This window comes from Aptenodytes forsteri, unplaced genomic scaffold (genome assembly GCF_000699145.1).
Source record: "Aptenodytes forsteri isolate BGI_AS27 unplaced genomic scaffold, ASM69914v1 Scaffold1, whole genome shotgun sequence".
Classification (NCBI taxonomy): Eukaryota; Metazoa; Chordata; class Aves; order Sphenisciformes; family Spheniscidae; genus Aptenodytes; species Aptenodytes forsteri.
In genome coordinates, this window is record NW_008795035.1 from 7115563 (window position 1) to 7138421 (window position 22859).

Here is a 22859-nt window from a genome sequence, read left to right on the forward strand (position 1 = left end):
CTCAATTGTCTTGAATATAGGCTACAAGTCCTGCATACGCAGAGGACATCTGTTCTCCCGTGCTGTACCACACCTGGCACAATAAGGTTTCAGTCCAGGGCTAGCCCCGAGGACTGTAGATGTTATACAGTCTAGCGTATTATTAGTATATGTGATTACTTTTCCCTCTTGTGTCTGGTGCCAAAGGCAAAAGCATCCTTAACTATTCCTGCTTTAGTTCCATTGGTACAGGCCTGTGATTTTCTTCAGAGTTTTTAATCCTAATCACTATATCTGCATGACTGCAGACCTGGGCACGTTGTTGGGTTGGTCAGAAAGCAAGAATGCTGTTTTACAAAAGTGCTGGTGATTTTGAAATTGGTTTTTTTTGCTTTCCTATGACAAAACACACCTTTCAGAAAGTCCTTTCAAAGCCAAAGGTGCTTAAATTCGGTGTTTAGCACATTCACTCATGTGACTGACCCACTCCAAGTCCTTGCCTTGATAAATCCAAACATTAGCTTAGCTCTTCCTTTGTACCTTCATTGGAGGAAAGGCATACTCACATGGGCAGAAAGATTTGTTCACTGCATGTCTCTTCTGGATGGCTCCAATCCTCAAATAAAATATTCCAACTTACTTTTTCAGTTGCCTTAAGACCTTCTGCCATGAGGTTTAAAAATTGCTGTCAACAGCTAACACCTAACCAGGTGATCATCTGCAGTGTGCCAAAGGCTTCTTTATATAACCAACCTCCCCCACCACAACTCCCACCCACCGGTTTTCTGTTCTATATCATCATCATGGAACAGAAGAGCTTACGGGCAGGAATTATATCTTCATTTCACCAGAGCCAAAACCCCTAATCATGTGTTGTATGTGCTACTGTAGTGTAAATAACACTAGTAACACCACCACCAACCCAATTTCCTCTCTGACGCTGCCTCCAGTTTCCGCCATCAAAACTGTGTACGTGCATGCACCTTATGAATTCCCATGAAGCCTGTACTTGGCAATTTTGCTTTAAAGTTTCAACCTAGAAAAGCATGTGCATGTTCAGAAATTTGCTAGTTCAGAGTAAATGCTCGATTTGTAATAAAATTATTACAATAAAAAGGTAGGAGCTCAGGATGATTACACTAATGTCAGCACAACTGCAGTCCCTGTGCTCTAAACCTGAACCAGGAGAGATAGCAATAATTTTCACCAACTCTGATATTTGAGGTTCCTTTTAGTTTATGCAAGTAGCACGGATATTATGAGGAGTCCTACTCACATATCACCACATACCCCTGAAAGGAGAATTCCGCAATGAGAAACGTAGTTCATATCACAGAATCCCTTTGGATACTTCTAGCCTAATATCTCAGTGAGATAATGATTATATTTTCTTAACACCCAAAAAGATCTTAAGACAATTTAAATTTCCACACACCCTCAAAGTTCAACCTGTGTTATAGATGTGTGAAGAGCAGAGATAAAAATATCAGTTTATGCCTTGTTACTGACTCAAGAAAAAAAGTCAACCTACATATAAGTAGTTAGTCATTTAGACTCTCAAATCAAAGCTAACCCGATGTGATGCTAACCAGAATCTTATCACTTGCTGTTGACTACAGAAACTTGCATATCTTAATCTTGTTAAATCAAGGCCACTGGAGGTCTAAATCTTTGACTTTCACAACGAAAAATAACCACCTCTAGATATAACATGGCAGTTATAATATTTACCATTAGATAGCACACCATCAGTTAGGACTCCGACAGAATGCAAGGAGCTATACTGTGTCCAGATGGATCTACCAGGCATTCTGTTTTGAGCATTAATTTGACCAGAACACTTCAATTGCTGTCCACAGCTGGGAAAGAGTGATCTTGTACTTTTTTTTTGCGCAAGTGTGAGACCTCAAAATATATAAGTCATTTCAATTTGGAACATCAACAAAATAAATCAAATTTCTCTTTAAACTGATTATTTGAACACAGTTTCTTGCTGTTGGAGATATTTGATATTGAACTGTGTAATTGTTTCAGATCATTAAAGAAACATTTGAAGTAAAAAATTGTCAGCTCTCCTCCCTCCTCTGTGTAAATCTGTAATTTTAAAAAGCGTTGTAATTGGCTATTCCCCATATTTAGATTTATTTTTCCAAAGTGAGAAAGGCAAGAAAATCAACATATTCACAAAACAGGTTGTCATTACCACTGCTGACATGACCGCAAGTCACCAGCTTTTTTTTTTTTTTTTAATGTTTCATTTGGCTACTTACAGAATTGCTCCAAGTCTTCTCTTTTTTTAGAGTCTGGCATGGCAGTGATTGTGAGCAATGGGCATGGATTTCCTCCTAGCGTCTGGCAGAGCGTCTGCTGCCTCCAGTAAACCTTCCTGGGGTTCCTATTTTGTTCCAGCATATCAAGATGGGACTGAGAAAGAAGCAAGGAAGCAGATTTATGAGTTCACAGTCACTAAAATCTCATTTTATTCCACTAGCTGTGTGTTATTACTGGTACTATTTTCATCTGTTGCTAACTTCCCAGCATCTCTCTTCTGCCAGTTAATATCATCACCTTTCACATCCCACAAATATACACAAGCCATTCAGAATACATCCCAGTTCCCTGAAGCTGCAGAGGACTATTACTCTTACATCATTTTACCTGAGCAGTTCCTAGGTGCTTTTCTTATTAGCGTAAAGGAATTTCTATGCATACATGGAGTCCAAAAGAGAACTGCCGACTCCTTATATTTTAATAGGGACTGCGTAGAAACGTGAGAAAACTCATTGGTTTTGAGCATTAATAGAACTGACTGGTTAGCTGTCAAGCACGTGTCAGTGAAACTCGGGAACAACTCCACACCAGAGGCAGCCAAAAAGTTTACATAGAAACAACATTTTGTACAATCAGTAGTGGGAAATTTGAAGAGCATCTTTCCAAGAAGTTATTTAAAAAAGAGGAGATTTTCCTCTCCCCCCCTCCCCCCCAAAGTTTATGGCTGTTTTAAACAATTCTAAAGTCCAACAGCTTCTTGAGAAGTTTGAGAAAAAGAATTGGCAGCTCAAAAAAAAAAAAGACTTTCTGGAACAAATTGTAACCACCTCATTAGACACATAGCCACTCGCCACCCACACACCAGATGACGTTTAGTTCTCTGTTTACACTGTAATTGCAAGTGGCAAGATTAGCGTAAGTAATCCTATCGCAGGGTGTTGCTAAGTGTTGTGGAACACCAGTTTTCTCTCAGTTGGTAGCAATAAGTATATTACAGTATGCACACTTGTCCTAACAGTACTTTAAAACACACCAATTCACTGAACAACCCTTACATGGTAACTTTTTGTCTTTACAAGTCAGGGCTAAATTTTAACCAACGTTGATGGAACAAGACATTCTTATTCCTCAAACCTTAGAGCTCACCATCTTTCAGACTGCTTTCCCAGTATCCATTTGAATGCAAACACAGAACTGAAATTTACAGTAATCTATGTCATAAAACAATTAACATACTGCTCTATAAAGTAAATTCAATTATTAGATGCATGTAACAATCTCACATAGGTACAGAGAACTCAATATAATAATTTACTTCCTGTTCCCCGGTGAAATTTAATGGGGTATAGCTGCCACTGAGATTTCAGCTAGATATCCAAACAATTAACACTGTGATGTAAAAATAGATAAATTACTGCTCATAAAATAAATGTAATTACTAATGGACAAAAAGTAATGAACTGCAGAGTGCATCCAGTTCAAATAGGATTCTGCAATGTATATTCCTGTAAATATGCCTGTAACTATTAAATATATATTATATTTAAAAACATTTTCAAATTGCTAACTCCATATACAAGTTTATCTTCTTCCCCAAAGCACTATGTATTTAATTGAGCCCTTGGGTTCGTAATAATTTTTAATTTATTACCGATATGTAAAACCAACATACTTCACCAGTGGACAAATGCTTTAAAATGAAATCTACTGGTGCACAAACCTGATTTAGTTTATTTACTGTGGAAATTAAAGTAACATGGAAATGTGTAAATTGCATCACTCGACATTTTAAATTAGTCCAAGCAAAGAAGCCTTTTAGAATTATTAGAGGCAACAGTTTTCCTTTGGCTAAAGAGCTGGACATGACAATCTATCAATCTTTCCCATCCATAATTCCCATTTACCAAACTTTATGGTCCTTACTGAGCCTGAGTTCATTTAAACTTTTCCTGGGGCAAAATTCCCTTTAACTTCAATAAGCATTTTATTTGAAGAGGCAGTGAATTACTTCAAGACTTGGCCCTGCAAGTCTAGGAATAACCTCTTTTTCATCCCTATTCTATTCATTCAGGAGCAGGTGAGATATTCAGGGATTCCCAGAGCATACAAACTCTTTAAGTCCTTCTTGCTTTTATGCCAGCAGAAGATAGAAATCAATAACAGTAAAATAATGATGAAGCACTGCATTTCAGTAATAAAGTGTGGCGGTGAATAAGTCCACCCAATTCTTCAGTATTGCATTTGTCTTTTCCCCTGCAGTCTGTAGTATTTCAAGGCTATAGGTCAAACCCCACTAGTGGAGCATACTCTCTTCCTCATCGATTTTGAGGAGTAACTGGTACCCATAAGCCTAATGAGAAGTGAGCTGGCAGGCATATTTTGGACTGTGAAGGCTTGACTGGCCCTCTCTCAGATATTGGAAGCAGTTTCTTTAAACATCTATAATGGGATGCAAAACAGTTGACAAGAGACTGTTGTTTGAGTGGGAATTAATTTAAGCCTAACTATATTGGCATGCCGGGGAGCACGGCTAGTAAGTGGGAGAGGACACTGTCTCCCTTGAAAGCATAGTTTTCCATATCTGGTAATGGCAAACTGATACCACTGTAAAAAAAAGTGAGCCCAAACTTCATCAACCCACACCAACATTTATTGCCCAGAAAAAGTGCTGACAATGGAAACTGGGGGGACAAGGAAGGGGAACTGATCGACTGGAACTGTGTGTCTTCTTTTTCAGTAACATCTTTCATCTTTAACAACAAAGCAAAGCTACTCCCAGAACCATTCATTTCCTTTCTTTTATCCTACCTTCCTTTCAGACCTTGGGCTCTCCCACATCAATCATAGAGAAAGCACAATGGATGTATTTTCTGGGAAATTCCCTTACCATCCACCCCTGGCCAGAAAAGACTGTAGAAAACAAATCCTTCACCGGGAAGCAAACTTGGTACAACTCAATAATACAATTTACGCCTTAGACTTGTATTCTGTTAGTTTCTGTACTGACAGCACTGGTGGGGGTGTCACAAATGCCTACTGACACTCCACCTGGCACAGAGGAAACAGCTGACAAAGGCATTCACATGAGGTCCAGCACTGTGGTGTTGCTCGGTGCAGCTCTGAAAGCTGAGCTGTTACCTTCTGTCAGGAGAAGGAACAGGCAGCTTGCACTTCTGACTTGTCATTATCTTTAGCCCCCTGCTTCTCACCCCAAGCAGATGGAGACATCTTTGGTTTGCGTTATCTTCTGACTGGTATAAGCACTAATGGGTGTACCTCAGCTTATCCCATACAGAAATTTCTCTACGCTATCTCAAAATCTCGTACCCAAGGCAGCTCCAAACTGTCAGGCCCATTAGCTTATCTAGGTGGACATATCGGTATTACCATCATCGTGGAGTAAGTGTAGGGGTAATGGTAGGCCAGATAGCAGACATCATCTTTGTGAGGGAACTTGATGCTGAAGGTGAGCGTGTAGTAGCATTTTCCTCTGATGCCTCCTCCTGCAGCTGTACTGCAGTGGTAGTGGTTTCTGGTTAAAAAGAAAGAGGGGAATAGATGGTTATCACTTCCAGATGCATATTTGGAGCAGCCATGAAAGAACTAAGCATTCAGAGAAGCACCTACTTGGAATGAATTTTCATCTCATGCTGTAAATGGGCTCCAAACTCAACCAGTCATTGTACCAAGACTGGGAAAGCCCCATACAAGTACAATCAATCCAATCCCAGCAATGAACAGAAACAAAAATATAAGTGCAAACAACATCCAGTAACACAGCAGCATACCTACAGGCTATATGAAAGAAGGAAGGTTAGAGAAACCATGGCTCCACTAGACAGAGATGCCAACAGGATCACGATGGTAAGTACCTCTGACCAAGGTGGTACACCAAATTCAGGGGTGTCTTGGGATTCATGCAGTACACAAAGACCAGCAGGGAGTTAAGAGGCAGAACCGTGTGTGGCAGTACTGGGCACAGCCAGTCGCAGCTAGTCACGTGCTGCTGATGGATGGGAGCACTCTCATAGGAAAATAAGTTTGTTTCATTTTGTGAAGGTGCAAACAAGAAGTCAGCTCATAGTAGTTCATATAGCACAGTCCAGACATATTTAAACTAATGCATTCAGCTAACACTGCTGCATTGCTTCTGACATCCAAATTATCTTGCTCAGAGATGCAGGTACCTATTCACAGCCCTGAACAATGCCATGTGAAAATATTCTGTGAAAGCCTGGAGATTTAGAAAATATGAATACCCTACCAAACCAACCATTCAGTTCCACCACAGGAAGAAAAGTGATATTCCAGGAATTAAAAAAAAAATAGGACATACATAAAAATATTTAAAATATCAAAGGCTCTTTCCTGAGTAGAAAGAGGAGGAGAGTGGGTTTGGGTAGAGACTGCACACAGAGGAGAAGCGACCTCATACAGATTTGCAGGTTTCAAGCTACCCAAAAAATCCTCTCTTTTGGATCCCTCCTTTTCAAAGACTTGAGCCTCTCCCTGTCAGGGAGCAGCGAGGACCAGTTGCTCCCTAAAATATGGGGAGCTGAGCTTGATATGGAAGCCAAGCTTAATATGGAAGCCAGCAGAGCAGGGGTCTTGCCAGCCAGGGTCCCCTCCCACAATACCTGAGCAGGTCATGCCTAGGCTAGCAGGGGCAGATGGGTTCAACCACACATCCAGATCATCAGACAAGTTTGCGGTGATGAGGCATGCCTGGATCAAGCCAAGCTGTCTGTCCACGGGTCAGGATCCAGATCACCAGAGTTCACAGGAAAGCACAGACACAGAAGTGACTGAGCTGAGCCTCACTACAACAGAGCTCAGACAGGGACTGAGTGACCAAGACAGAGCTTAAATAGAGCTCCTGGGCCCATGGGCAGAGGGTGGGGGCCCTGGGTGAGGCTGGTCAGGGTCATCAAGGTCTACTAGTGCACTCAGGCCCTTGACACCCCTTTGTTAAAACTACAAAATCTTAAAGTGAGCTTCCCAGCCTAGTCCCAGGACCAGATCTCTTGCAGGAGACTTACTCTGATAAAGAAATTACTTTAGGCTGAGTAAGAAAGTTTTCTTTCGGCAGAGATGAAGAGACAATTCATGCACTTTAGGGAGAAACCTCACAGCAAATCGCATCCATAAATACATTTCATACAATATTTTTCCCACACATTGCACCAATTATACTGTTGCCGAACCTTCTGATTCTGAAGGACTGTGAGGTTTCTTTGACAAATGTTATCATCAATGTTGCATTAAAATGCAAAATAGAAGAGGCAACCAAAAGATGCAATTTCAGCTCCTGAAATTTACAATACTAGTTTATTTTGCTGCTGTTCATTTTTATTCAAAAGGGGTGGAGAGAAAAGATAATTATTCTTGTCAAATTCTCCAAAATAATCAGCTCTTTTTCATAAAGAAGATACAATACACTGCTGCTGGGTTTTCACCTGAATTGAATAGTTAGGAACATGTGGTGTGAGTGATACTGGCTGGATCAATAGATAGTACAGGAACACTGAGTCACAGTGGCAGACTGAAAAGCCTATGATTTTATTCTCAGCTGAACCCTTCACCCCGTTTCTTTTGCAAATAAACTGCCTTAATATTGGACAAAGAGGAAAAAAATGCAATGAAACCACCAATATAGAAACACCTACTTAGCTATTATATATGTATTTCAGTGGATCCAGGATTTGAGGGTTTGTTTGGTTTTTTTTTTAAGTCAGGACAATGATATTTAATGTAGTTCCTGTTAATTTTGACAGTGAAGGATAATTAAGAACTAGTTCTTGTATAGCACATAAGGAAAGTACTCATCTCCATAGCCTCTATCATATTCAGTGTCAGTTGGATGGCTAGATGACCTTATTCATAAAGAACTGTCACTAAGTGCTGAGATCTTCCTAGTCCTCCCCTCCAAATTCACATTTGTAGTCAGAGGTGTGGGAAAAAACAGGTCTTTGTGGGCAGATACTGCCTAAATATCTTACATACACACCTGTGCCTAATGCTCCAGTAAGAGCTTCTCCCTCTGTAGTCTGTAACTGTGCAGTCAAAAATATCTCTCCTGTCTAAGATGCCACTTAACCCAGAATTTTTGTACCACCAGACACCTCTGACCTTGATGCTGCTCTGGTAGTCAATAGTCCTTACTCCTGACTGCTCAGATCGCATGATCCTGAGGGTACCGACGCACAGCGCTCTCACTGAACTGCTTAGCAGCACGTTTCGTTCTTGTTTTGAGCACCTCTGCGGTTCCAGCAAACTGCCTGCCCAGAACAGATATTTCCAGACTTTTGGAACCACTTCTTGACACCTGCTTCAATCTATAGCAAACTATCTGGTAGTAACAGGAAGTTCACAAGTGACACTGTGAGGCTTCAATATTCTTCACTCATGCATTAAAAAGAAAAGCCACCTGTGTGTAAGCAGTGTAAATGATCATGTATTCCTACTGCATATAATCTGGCCTCCTCACAATCCATCATACAATGCAGTAGCTCTGAATCTTTTTAAAAGAAACCTAAAAAAACAAAAAGGCATTTTTCTTCCTTGCCTCCCTCTCCTCCTCCTGCTGTCACCCCAAGATGACTCTATTGCCTCCTTGTTCCTCCACCAGGCTGATAGTTTTTCTTCCTCACCCCTTTTTCATCACAACACCCTACCATACCAGCATGAAGCCCAAATTAACAAGCAAGGAAGAGGGAAGGAAAGAAAGACCATAGCAACATCCAGTCCTCGCTACCTTATTTGTGCTCTCTTTCAAAAAATGTTCACAAAGTCTCACGTGCTCTCTAGAAACTAATATGCTGATTATTGGAAAAACAATAAGAGACCAAAGTGTGGGGGTTTTAATCAGCATGCAAGCTGTATCTACTGTGCCTTTCAGTCACTTCGTAAGGGTTAAACCATTTTGCTTGCTGTTCTTCAGAAATAATGTACAGGTAGTATATTTCTAGCATAGCTGTGATGGAAAGTTAATTAATAATAATTATACTACTACTTATCACTTACTCCACACGATAATTTTTTGAGCTTAAAAAGACCTTTGCAAGCATTATCTAATTAAAACTTGCTTCCCATTTATCTATTCCCATTCTTTGGGTGGCAGATAAGTGACTCTAATTTTCCATCCTTTATAAATGGGGAAACCGAGACACAGACAGGTGAATCCACTTGGCCAAAGATACAGGCAGGTCAGTAAAGGAGACAGATTGTATCTCAGGAATTCAAAATACAAGAACATCATCTCTTGGTCATCTCATCTTTAGACTTCCTGTCTGCAGCATTTAGTATAATACAAAGCACTGGTAGGTGATGGAATATGGTATTGTATCAACTTAGACTAAAATGGCAGGAGAAAATATCAATATCCCAGATTTCTAGGCCATTTCAAAACAGAGTCCAAATAGAAAGTAAACTATTTATCACTTCTAATCTGCTGATGCATTCCCTTTGTCCAAAATCCTTCTACCACCTGGAGTCTGGTGTCCTCGTTTTACATGCCCTGACCTTCTTACATCTCTAAGTGTGGCTACGAAGTGCAATATGCTTTAGTAACACTTTGGTTCATACCATAAAAAAAGCAGTATTTAACAATTTATGGGGCACAGCTGTTATTTTGGAGTCTACCACATTGGAAACTGGAAAATGCAAAACAACTTCCCTTTCAAGGGCCAAATCCATGTTAAAGCATCTTTACTGTCAAGATTGCAGGCAGAATCCCAGTTGAAGCAGAATACTCTCACAGCCATCTTGCTATTAAGGCCTTCAGTCATACTGTAAAGGTCAGGTGCTCTCAGATTGAGACTGGTGCCTCAGCCCTCTCTTGTAGGTATCATTAGAACTGGGAGGTGGCCTGCTTTTGCTATGATGATTATTTCATCTAATGTGATTATAAAGATGCTGAAGAGAAAAAGAGAAGACCTAGTTCTGACACTGCTGTGATCACCAAACAGCCAAGTCTGCAGTGGTGATGTGAGAACAAAACACTGTGTACCCTCATTACTATCTGTGAACTGACTATTGTCTGGAAAAGGTGGAGGTTAGATAATATACTCAGAATGAGTCGTGAAACCAAAAGCACAAGCACATTGTCACCAATTCAGCATGCTGCCATTGTTCCTTAAATAATTTGCTGGAAGGGAATATTATTCAGCGCATAAAAGCTGCCAAGGCAGCAAGTGAATTAGATGATCTTATAGTAACTGCAACTCTGTTTATCATGGGTATATCCTGTCACTTCACAGAGAGGCAATAAAATAAAGCAGAAGTGTCACTCAGCTTCCTTTTGACAAGAGCACCGCTAATATTCTCCGTAACATAAAAACTCTCATGAGACATATGGGAAAGGTATGCGATGTCAGAGCTGTGCCACAACATTCGTCTTTATGAGTGAACTATCCCATCTTCACTGAAGATGAATGTCAGCAAAGATCAGCCTCTGTGCATCACCCAGACATCTTGCGAACGTGCCTTTCCTCCCGCTGCCCTTCAGCTCAGAGGTTGCTCTCAATAAGAGCCCTGCTGCAAAAGCAATTAAGGGCATCTTTGAGTTCCTCCTTATTTTTGTAAGCGTATCACTCTTTTCCCATATTTATGAATAACTCCCGGTAAAAGTAATGAGATGAGGTTCCCTTCAAAATGTGCCAGTCCCACCCAAGGATACCTGTGACCAGGGTGAACGGAAGCGAAGCAAGTTCTTTCCCCAAAACACAAGCAGCATGATATCACTATAGCAAGCCCATCTCCTCCTATTCTGAGCCAAAGTTTGAGCAACCCCAAACGTACTTTCTTCACATTCCCTCCCACATACAGCTTCTCATGACTGGGAATCTCTTCTATAATCACTGAAACAAAGAGATTAGAGTTTCAGTAGAGGTGAAAGTGCATGTATGTGCATTCTTGTATATACAAAAACATGTGTAAACCTGGAATAAACAGTAAACGAGACCGACAACAAGTAGTTATCCTAGATGAATACGTTGACATATAATTCAGTGTACAGTTAGAAAACACAGAATATTACAAATCAATAAAACTCCATTCTCTCACACATTCTGAACAAGAATCTGATTACAAGCTTAATTGTACAATCATGGCTTAATCTCAGAAGTCAGCTGCTGTTTAATCACTGCACAACAACTGCCTTGTTAATGACATAAGAAGCCACTGCTATGGTAATCAGCACATGAAGTTTGCCCAACCAGAAGCCCGTACTCACAGAAGCCAGAGGTTACAGGCATGCAAAGGGAAGCCACTGCACCACAGTACGTTAGCTCTTGAGGTAGAAAAGGTTAGGTGAACAAAGGTTAGTGAAGAGTACTTGGAACAAAACAAAAAAGCTACTCAGATTGCTACAGACAGGATATGCCAGGTTGAGAGAGGATAATCTGAGCCTTCAGCCCCCCACCCCCAAAAGAAAAAAAAAGAAAAGATTACAACAGATATTTAGGATGACTTGGAATTTTTTTGTATCGACACAAGTTTGAGGCTCTGCTACTTCTGGAAGGCAGACCACTGTCATTGTCTGGGTTTATGGTCTCATCAAATCCACTTGTGAACATAGCCACCTCTGAACCTAACAGCAAAATTGTGAGCTACAACACAAATAGAATTTCTTACAAAGAGAAAGCCCATTATTTCACATCAGATTCTAAAATCAGCCTCATCACATGAGTTCATGAAGAAAGGAGTACCATCGAGAACATCAGAAAAGTTCAGCTCTGTCCTGAGAGCACTACTTACCATGCCAGACGATTATCATTATTGTTAATTGTGTTAACACCTTTTGGTTTTTTGTATTTCCCTGCGCATCTACAGTCATTGGGTAGCCCAAGCCCTGTGCTTCCACTGCAAGGTATTGGGGCAAGGACCAGACTTTCGATTTGTTTATAGAGTGCCTAATGCAGTACCCATAGAGTCCTGAGACACCGAGGCATTTTGGTGATGCAAACTGGTGAATAGGAATCATGATGGAAAAAATAATTAGAAGAAAAAAAAAAAGTGGGAAAACTTGTTACTCAGGCATTCCCAGCCTCAGCTTTCACATCGTGACAGGTAAGGCCAGGATAAAATAGTTAATTAACACCAAATGCTGCAGTATTTGGTTACAAAGTATGTGAACTTCACCCATAATGCTCTACCAGTTCATTCTCAACATATGACCTGTTTTTTTTCCAGTGCAGGGCTCCTCTGCCTGCTTGCACTACCCCAGGCTGCATCATTCCCAGACATCCCACTCAACCAAATGCATTTGCTCACACCTGTAATTTTCCTACTTGTTCTATTCTGTCCCCCAGCCTTCAACTCTGCACAGATTTTTTTATAATCCAAAACATACCAGTTGTCCTAGTGTCCTGGTTTCGGCTGGGATAGAGTTAATTTTCTTCCTAGTAGCTGGTACAGTGCTGCGTTTTGGATTTAGCATGAGAATAATGTTGATAACACACCGATGTTTTAGTTGCTGCTAAGTAGTGCCTACAGTCGTCAAGGACTTTTCAGCTTTCCTGCCCTGCCAGCGAGAAGCTGGGAGGGGGCACAGCCAGGACAGCTGACCCAAACTGGCCAAAGGGCTGTTCCATACCATATGGCATCGTGCTCAGCACATAAACTGGGGGCAGTTGGCCAGGGGGTGGTGACCGCTGCTCGGGAACTGGCTGGGCATCGGTCGGCGGGTGGTGAGCAATTGCACTGTGCATCACTTGCTTTGTATAATCTTATTATTATTTTTTATTCCCGATTCTCTCCCCCATCCCACTGTGGGGAGCAGGGGGAAAGCGAGCAAATGGCTGTATGGTGTTTAGCTACCTGCTGGGTTAAACCACACCACCTAGTCCCGAAAACCCTTTTAATCATCATCTTTAAAATAATTATGTTGTGGATAACGTTTTGGAAACCTTGAGAGAGTAAAGCAGGGTTCATTCAACCTACTGAAACCCCAAGCTCTGCACTTGTCTCCTTTGACTGTAATAACCAGAATGAATCAGAAATCAGTTTTCTGCATGAAAATGAGATACCTGGGTCAGAATGTTTCTCACATGTGTCAAGCCCGAGCTCAGATATAAGTTAAAGATGAGACTGATCTAGTGTTTTTCTTCTGAGGTGCTGACACACTGCAGAAACAGCCTGAAACAGGGAACTTGCATAAATATCAGCCCTGAGCTTGTCAGAACTTCTTTACACCACTGTTGCCTGGCCCCAGTAGAAAGATAAAGTTTCTGTACGACAGTGGGTAAGGTTAATCCCTACTGTTTCTGCTATCAGGACAAGGTCTATAAACAGTGCCATGGTGCCAATAAGTGTGGTCCACAGAGAAGTTTGCCTTCTAGGATTTGAGTTCCAGCTTTGCAGAGAAGGGAAGCTGGTGAAGATACTAAGGTATAGAGATAGATTCACAAACCAATAAATAAATGTGTATTTGTATATGGCTATTTCTACCTATGCGTAGAGGAGTACATAGTGTGTGTATATATATGCATACACACACACCCCCTATGTATATGCTAACCCTTCTTTAGCTCCTCAGCTCCTACGTTTCTCAGAAAAGTCAATGTATGCAAAAGAAAAACAGTTATTCCATCCAGCTCATTTCTTCTTGGACAGGGGGAAAAAGCCAACTACACTACCTTTGTGGGTTAAGCTTCCTTGTATTCCTGGCTGCATCAGCAAGGTTTGACCACCCTCCATTCCCTTTCCTCCTCGGAATTGAATTCTGCACATGCCCTGTTTCTCCCCAGGCATCTAATACAGAGATCTCACTTGTGGCTGTTTCCTGAAGCTGGAAGCACATAACACATTGAACTAGCACCGATTTAGAGACATTTGAAACAGGTGACACTGGTGGTCAAAGGTTAACAACATCAATGCTATTAACAGGAGGGGAACAGAGGGGAAAGGAAGCCACAAATTATTCACCAAAAATGCACTTACTTGTAGTAGCAGATATCATGGCCTGTCCGAAGCCAGTGAGGCCTGCCCTGGAGAGCTTCCTTCACTGAATACATGACCGGCTGCATGCCTACATAAAACAAGATGGTTTCAAGTGACATGACTTCCCTGGCTGGAAAAGACAAGGATAGGGAGAAAAAGACTAACCAAGAAGCATCGTTATTTCGCCTGTGCTCTCTCTGCAGATAAGTTTATGCAAAGTAAATACGTTTCCCAAAGCCCCATGCTTTGTTCTGATATAGCCATGTCTGTACAAAAAGCACCTCCAGAAGTGAGCTGAATGGAGTTCTTTAGAAAATAAATTATCTGACTGGCCTTTGCAAAGGAGGACTTCGAGCTGCTCTGTTTACAAACAGAGGAAGGGAAAGAAAAGAATAGGAATTGAGGTATCAACAAGATCAGTAATTTGTTTAGTTCAATATTTTATGCTTGGCTGCACCATTATTGCATCCTTAATCCTACCACAGCATTAGAAATCTGCAGTGCATCCAGTACCGTACCTTCAGAAAGTAGCAAGCAAAACTAGAAGGTTTTAAACTTGCCATTAGACCTAAATAATACCTGTGTCATAAATGCTGATAACAATAGCATCCATCTTTGTACTGTATTATAGCAGAAGATGACTTCTTCCTGACCTCCAAAATATTACCATTCCATGCCCCGAGGTATGAGGCTTTCTCTGATCTGAGCTGCGTATACATTACTCACAGCTCCATGAAGCCAGCCCATCTGCAGGCAGTTTTTGTATCAAATTCTTTTGCTCTACACACCTGCCTGCTTTTTTACAGGTGCAGTGACCATCCTGCCCTCACCAGTGAAGGTCTCTGCAGGGGGTGTCCCTGGCAAGGTGCTGGCGGCTGGGGGCTGCAGGGGTGGCCTCTGCCCTGGGGTGGTGCCAGCCAGCTCCAGCAGACCCAGCACAGCCACAGTTGAGCCCAGCAACGATGCTGGCGGCACTTTTGTGAAAAGTGTATTTAGAAAGGGAAAAAACACCCTTTGAGTATTTATGCATGTTGATAAGTTGCCCCCTGAGCCTTCTTTTGGCTGTTCTTGTGCTGGGAGGAGGCGATGCTTGAAAATCATTAATACTGATAACATATTTCATGAGCAGCTAATTCAGTTTCCCTTCTTCCTTTGGGTTTCTCATGAGCAGCTATTCAGTTTCCCTTCTTCCTTTGGGTTTCTCCGTTAAACTCTCCAGCGTTTTAAGAGCTGGCAAGTGTACCAGCAGAAGTGCCTTTCCAGGTCACCTTTGGCTGCCGCAGCACTAACTAGCCTACAGCAAGGAGTAACCTCTATATTGCTGTTTCCTAAACCAGTGCCGTGAGCCACGTACAAGAAGCAATTCTGTGCTTGGTTCCAGGACATGGGCCACAGTGGGTTGAGAGACACAGGCCTGCCCAGAAGCCCAGTTCATCGGAAAAGGGATGTGAGGCTCGTGGTCTGCAGTGCTCTCAACATCCCAAATTCCAGCTCCTGCCCTTCTCTGTGAGTCCAAAGGACACACCCCCCCCAAACTGCCTCTGAGCAATGGTTGATACTGGTCTGCCATCTCATTTTAATTAAAAAAAAAAAATCAGTTTTTCCTTTCCACTTTCCCTATGGAAACATTCAGTTGTAGAAAACAAAGAAAAACAGTTTTTCCTTTCTACTTCCCCTATGGAAACATTCAGTTGTAGAAAACACACACAAATCAGGTTTCTGACTAAATCTCATTATTTCCCATGGTAGAGTAAGTTGGTGGAAAAGGGTGAAGGAGAGAGGTGGAGGCTGCACCTCCTGACTTGCTCTGCTCCTGGTCACAACTATTTCATGAAATATCCTTTTTGCTGATTTGAAAATTACACAGTGCCATCTAACCTAGAGCAAAAGGGAAGTGAAAAATCAAAACAGATGAGTAACTAGGAGCTGTAAAGTATTGCCACCCATGGCACTTCGACACTACATCACAGCTGGAAGCTTTTAGTTTTATGGCATGGGCATTAGCCCAGGAAAGTGCAGAGGGAAGGTAGCAAATAAGCAGCATCTCTTACCAACGGTCTGTGTTAATATTATGCATGTGCTGGAAGGGGTAGTGAGCCTCACTCAGCCAAGCCAGGTAGGCTAGAGCTTCACTGCCCTCTCAGAGCAGCAGAAGTAACCCACAGAAGGATTGCTTTAACAGCCAATCCCATGGACAAGCCATACAAAAGCAAGCCATGGCTTAGCCTCCCTCCTTACACTGGAAGGTATTTTCACATTTTTTCTTCCAAATATATTTTTCATTGCACGCTTGAACATATGAGTCATGTACAGTTTCAGGTTCACAAAATGAGATTATAAATCCTGACAACAGCCAAACTAGCAGATACAAGCAACCTTCTACCAATAATAGCCAGAATCTCTAGCTATGAAGCTACTGGTGGCTGTATCAGAGGTTGTATTGGGGTTTACAGTAGGACCTAAACATACTTCATTTTCAGGCTGCTACCAGGCACACCAATACTGAATTGTTTGGTAATTCAGGGAAGCAGAATAAGATGACAAAAAAATCATTTTCATTTGGGATCTATATGAATACTCGAACTCCAGCTCTTAGGGTTAAAGAGCAAATGCATTATAATTCTTTATGCCACTCATCCAGCCAGTTTCACAAGTACAAGTGACAAGTCATTCCAGCTCCTAGTGTTATTTGTTTTAGGTACATTGATCCTGAGAGAGTTCTCCTGGTGATGTCAAAGGCTGTATCCACAGGGCTTCAGAGGAATGCAAAGTCTGATATTAGGGGTTTATTAAACATTCTGAGTCAGGTCTTGAGCTGGTGTAAATTAACACAGCTCCATGGAAACAAATAAAAAACCAGCCTATGCCAGCTAAGAATTCAACCCACAGTCTCCATGCAGAAGAAATAATTTCTCTTCTAAAATGGACATTGAAAGCTGGGATTTGCCCTGCCTATTTCTGACCAATGCCACTTCCTCCTGCACCACAGACTATGACAGGAGCTTAAAGACAGCCAGGAACAGAAATTTTTTTTATCATTAATATCAGCAGAAGTCTCAGCAGGTCTAAAGGCAGAGATGTCTTTCTGGATAAGCGCAAAGAATCATGAATATTTGTTTGAGGATTACCTACATTTATTTAAATCTTAGAAGCATTTTCCAATTTTATGCTGCTCATTCAATTCCAACAGATTGTCTTTTTCCCCCCTCTCCCGACCCCAATGCCATTCTTCCTCAGTTCTGGTCTCTAAATACAGAACAATGACATTTCTTCCCCACAAATCCTCTCCGAGGTCTCAATATTCAGCTTACTCCTCAGTCCTCCTGAGGATAGAGAAGGGTCCTTTGACAAATCTAAAGTAACTTTCAGTGGATTTCAGGGCAGATAAGATTAAACTTACAGTCTCCCTTATAGACATGGAAAGTTCAAAACCTTTAGAGCATTAAAAGGTATTCTTGTGAACAGGAGACTATCCCAATTCCCCAAAGACTCATACCGTAATTAAATTGGCTATTGAACTTCTCACAGTTGATAATGTTGAAGCGATAGGGAACTGCTGATTTCATGTCACGGACTTCAAAGTAGAACCACTGGTGATGCTGGTTGCTGTTGACATCTGCATTCGTAATTAAGTCATACTCAAACCTGTCAAGGAAGACGAAAAAAATGGTGGCCATGAACACCCCGCCAGTCTGCCACTGAACCTGCCAAGGACAGCAGGCTATACCATCAAATTCATTAATATCCTATGAGAGTCAAAGAACACCATCAAACTAGCGGTGCCCAAACACACCATTAAATACTCACACACTGTTAGTCATGTCAAAACTTTGAGCTCTGCTTTCTCACTGCTGTTACTTTCATGAGATCTAGGTGTTGGCAGGCGTCAAACTCGAGTCATAAAACCTGCTTCCCTGGCCAACCCTTTCTGAACCCAGGAGAACTCCAGCATTTCACGCTGTGGTCACAGTGGAAAGGCTGGTTGGGACACAGCCGCTGCAGGCATACTTACTCACGCACTTGGATGGCTTTGCGAAGGTTTCCTGATTCAAACTTGGAGAAGAATGTCAGACAGCCTGGAGCACCTGGGCTTGAGTGACTGCAGTAAATCAAAGCAAGGATACCTATAGCAGGTTGCTTCAAAGACAAGTCTTTCCCAGCACCTTTTGTACGCTAATATAGGGGTTTTTATAAGCAAGACCCTGAGAAGCAGCAAGAGGTGAGCAAATCCATAATCTGCCTATCCAATCCAGCATCCTTCTCTACTCTTGCTTAGTGTTTCTAAATCTCACCTTTTCCTTTCCCCATACTCCCTTTTTGTCCCAGTTCATATTTACTTTTTTATTCCAATAACTTTCCCCACTGAGTTACTACCATTAATTTATTAATTGCACAAGGCAGCTCTATACAATTACTATACATTTACTCTTCCTTCATCTATATAGTTACCTTCTCCTAAAGTTAGAAACCCTTAATCTTGAACAACTTCACAACACTCTCCTACCTCAAACTGTCCTTCACTCTTTTTTTCCCTCTAAACAATATTCTCCAAGTCACTCATCCTTCCTCTGAATGCAATTTCTTCATATTTGGGACCCTCTCAACTGCCCTGTGCAGGTCCTTCTCAAGGACCACAATTTCTGGCCATCGTTGAGCATTTAAAACAATTAAAACAATTCACAAGGCTGGATGTTTGTTTTCAGAAGCCTTTTATAAGTGCCACACCTTTCAGGGTACAGCTACAGCCTGTGACACTAGCCATACAGACACTCAAGTTCACTCCCAATGGGAAACGTTGCTTCAGGGTGTGGAGAGACTGCATCTGGATTCAGAGATAGGTACAATTCCCAGCATCAGCCTGCGTGCTTCTGTTCCAAATCACTACATGCAATGCACACGTTCAGGGTCCCCACACAGTCCCTTTGATGTATAAATTTTCTTGTTCTATCTAAAAAGTTTTGAGACTCTCTTGCTCCAGTGACTTCCACAATAAATCCTTTTCCCAGAGCCACATACTAGGAATCTGTTCCTCCTGTGTACTTCTCCTGTTGGGCCTTTACCTCCTAGGTTATTTCTTCTATACCTTTGTCAGAGCTGAACAAGAAAACCGAGCTCACTACCTAACCCAGCACTGACAGTGCCCCTGGTTACAGTAGTTTGAGGTACCCACCTGGGCTCATCTAAATCAAAAACAGTTCTGCCTATCACATCACTTGGCTGGATTAAGCGGCGAACGTCATCTAGTACTTTGTCCCTAGGAAAAAACCAAAACAAAAGGTAAATTGTAATGACACTGTGAGAAATCCTGGTATAGGGTAATCTTGTAGAAGAAATATGAAAAGGTTTAGGAAATTCCTTTGAAGAACTGGTAAGAAAGAGGACTTCCAGGTGCTAATTCCAGGTGAACTTAATTTGGATTTTTTTGTTGTTGTTTTTTTTTGTTTTTTTAAACCATGAGAAAGCTCCTGCTCCATTCCCATTACAACAAGTTGCCCTTTGGGTTAAATGACTGATTCTGTAAAATTTTTATTCTGTACAGTATTCTGTCAAGTTTGATTTATCCCCAATTCTTCCCAGTCAATGTCAATCTCCCAAATGGCCAGCCTTGCCCCGTGAGGAAATATCTGCCATAACTTATAAACCTACTAGTCTGTCTCATAGTGAATCTTGACTCTAAATCAAGCTAATTTCTACTCGTTATTAAGTTGAAGTTCTCTGATCCCTGAAGATGATCAAATGTGGAACACCAGATTTTCTTCCTGACCTTTGCAGCAATCACGTTATGCCCTGAAGCACGATATGATTATTCCCATTTTAGCTGTATGGTTACACATGTTATTATAGTCATAAAAGCAAATCTTTTAGAGCAACAGTGCAAGGAGAAGATGGTAGAGCGATTTTGCCTTTAAATAAGTTTTTTAGCTTTTATATTTGCTGCAGAAAGAATCATCACCTCTCTAGAGCTCAGAAATCAGTGGTCGTCACAAATGCCATTTAATTAGTGTTGATCAGCTTTAGAGTTTAGCACAGAATCCAGCCTTTTTGTTATCTGCTAATAATTCCCTATGCCACTAAAAAGAAATGTAAAGTCATTGCACACAGCCACACATGGAACAAAGTGATAGTTATAAGAAGAGCTTCCTCTCCCAGCACAGCTTCAAAACACAGCTTTCCCCTCATCTGAACACCTGAATTAACATGAAAAAACCAGCAGCCTCTAGCAGTGTGCCATAGGTGATATCTGTTTCTTTTTTTTTCTGCGTGTTGCATACCATATATACTGTCTTCTCCTAGCAGGCCGGGCAGCAGGGAGGGAAAGCAGCTTACTTACCTTGTCCCCGCCGATGCTCTCTAGCTCCTGAGAGACTTCCCAGAAGCAAATGCACATGCTAGGGAAGGAAGAGAAGCTTCTGGAGGTCCCCATGGAGCAGGCAGAGAGCAAGAGGCACAACGAGAAGGGACACAGCAGCAGAAGGGTAGACAGGGAGATTCCCAAGAACAACCTGACACAGACACACAGCTCTGAGGACAGAAAGGATTTTTCCTTAAAAAGTCAGATGGGACCCATTGTTGAACACACTAAAGGTGGCTGGATTAAGAGCAAGACTGAAGGGCAAAAACGTATCCCAAAAGGACACAGAGTCTTCTCCATCTCTAAAATGATCTTGCTTTCATTTGTGTTCTAATGAGGTCACAGATTCACGGCTCATTCTGGGTTTTGATCTGCTTACTTTAAGGAAAAAGCCACTAATAAATCTACGTCAGAGCTTTCACCAGTTTAGGGTCCCATCACATACATAGGCACACGGATACATTTATCAATAACTAGTTTAAGTAATAACAATTTGGAATATGAGATAGAGGAGTCCTTATGGATTCACAGAAGCCATAAAAATCTCACTCCAAGGTTGCCACTACCACCTTCAGCTATGAAACAAAGAAAGCAACTCACAGACAGTTCACAATTCATCCACTGACACACAGAAAGTTCATGTCAGAGATAGGAAATAAGCCTGCTAGATTCCTAATCTAACTGTTCATAATCCAATTAGATACCATTTTCCTTTCCTCAGGAGCAAAACCTAAATAAAATCATCCTGCTGTTTGGCCTATCTCCTTGCAACAAGTCACTGGATAGCCCAAAATTCATTCTATAACTTCCTAAAACATTCAGAGATGTGATAGTCAGAACATACTTAAACCGGTTTTGAGCCTGAGAGCTCTCAGTGAGGTAGTTACATTAAAGCACAATCACCTTTGAACCCCATGCTTGCGCTCCAACATGGGCTTGCTGTAAGGAGGTGGCTGGTGACCCCAGAAATCAGGGAATGCCAAGTCCTTGTAGTCTGGTATGGACTTGACACATTTGGCCCTAGCTACGTAGAAGCGAGGGCTCTGGAATGGGATATCCCCTTGGTGTTTCTCCAGAAGATTTCTCACTGTGTCTGAGCTCTCCAGCCTCCCTCCAGGACTAGGATTGATTGAGGCCTCACATTCAGGGTAAAACATTTTTTTGTACCAAGCAGCCTCTTTTGGGAGAGGGCGCAAAGTAAGCATGTGACTCCTGGTTGGGTCTTCCTCTTCACAAGGGTCTGCATCTTGGACTGCTTCTACAATGTCTCTCTTTTCATCAGTCGGATCCCATCTGCATTTCTCCTTCTTTGTCCAGCTCTGCAGTGGGACTTTGAAATCCTTTTCCTCTGGATCTGGTCCCATCTCTGTGACACTTTGGTTTCTCCGTCTGTAGTTTGGATGTTTCACAGAAGTAGCACTTGGAATGAAATGAGAGGGAGTAGAGCAAAGATTCTCAGTCCTGTCCTCCAAGCTCTTGTCTTCCTCAGATTCTGATTCAAGCTCCTTTAAATTTAAAAAGCAGAAGAAATTAAAAGAAACTAAAGACAGATTGTGCCTCCTTCCAGAGGAAACCTTTCAAGGAAGAAAGAGAAAATATTTACAAATCTCCCAAAACTGTACTCATCCAATGAGACAGCCAGAGTAAAATCAGCCCATGGACCACCTGCCGAATTTCTTTATCCACAAAGCTGTTTCAACAGCAGTCCTCAGAAACTAAAAGGATCAGACTGAGTCATCTGGGTGAGTCATCTCCAACCAAAGCTGATTGTTCTAACAAATTAGGGAAGATAATTCGCAAGGCATTTTTTTTAGAATGTAAGTGTTACAGCAGGGTAAAGGAGGCCAATCTGTCATGCAAAACTCCACCCCTGCCTTCATGCAAGTGTATAAATTAATCCCATGTTGTTAGTTATGGTCATAATAAGTGTCACAGCATTGTGTCTACAGGAGATACATTAAGCCAGTGGTCCTTTCTAGATTCATATTTGAATCACCTGTTTCAGCTCTCCTAAATTCCAAGATTTGTAATGAGTGCAATACTCCATTTCTTCTCCCAAACTGCAATAGAACAATGATTTGAACTGTGCATTTCACTCAGTGGCAGTGCAATCTTCTCCATCACTTCCTTCAAGACACTAGTTGACAGTATTTATTTTCCACATCTCATTCTGATCTTGATATTGCCATTGAAATTGCCAGCAAGGATACAAATTATTATCTGACAGATTTCTCATGTGGCAATTGATTCAGTAGTGCTTAGTTAATCCTTACCCAGCCAAATGTGTACCAAACAACATCACTCCCTTTCTATCACT

The 22859-nt window shown here is 41.5% G+C and overlaps 1 protein-coding gene across 1 annotated transcript in view; it reads right to left on the reverse strand.

Annotated features, from left to right (window-relative positions):
• The window catches only part of AGBL1 (ATP/GTP binding protein like 1), a 279246-nt gene that overhangs the window by 205013 nt on the left and 51374 nt on the right, over window positions 1-22859 (reverse strand). The window contains exons 11-17 of the mRNA XM_009276632.1: window positions 21446-22047; window positions 19361-19444; window positions 18203-18289; window positions 17687-17835; window positions 14191-14278; window positions 5638-5782; window positions 2250-2403 (exon numbers count right to left, since the gene is read on the reverse strand). Coding sequence (XP_009274907.1) covers window positions 2250-2403; window positions 5638-5782; window positions 14191-14278; window positions 17687-17835; window positions 18203-18289; window positions 19361-19444; window positions 21446-22047 — 1309 coding nt within the window. The remainder of the gene's footprint in view (window positions 1-2249; window positions 2404-5637; window positions 5783-14190; window positions 14279-17686; window positions 17836-18202; window positions 18290-19360; window positions 19445-21445; window positions 22048-22859) is intronic.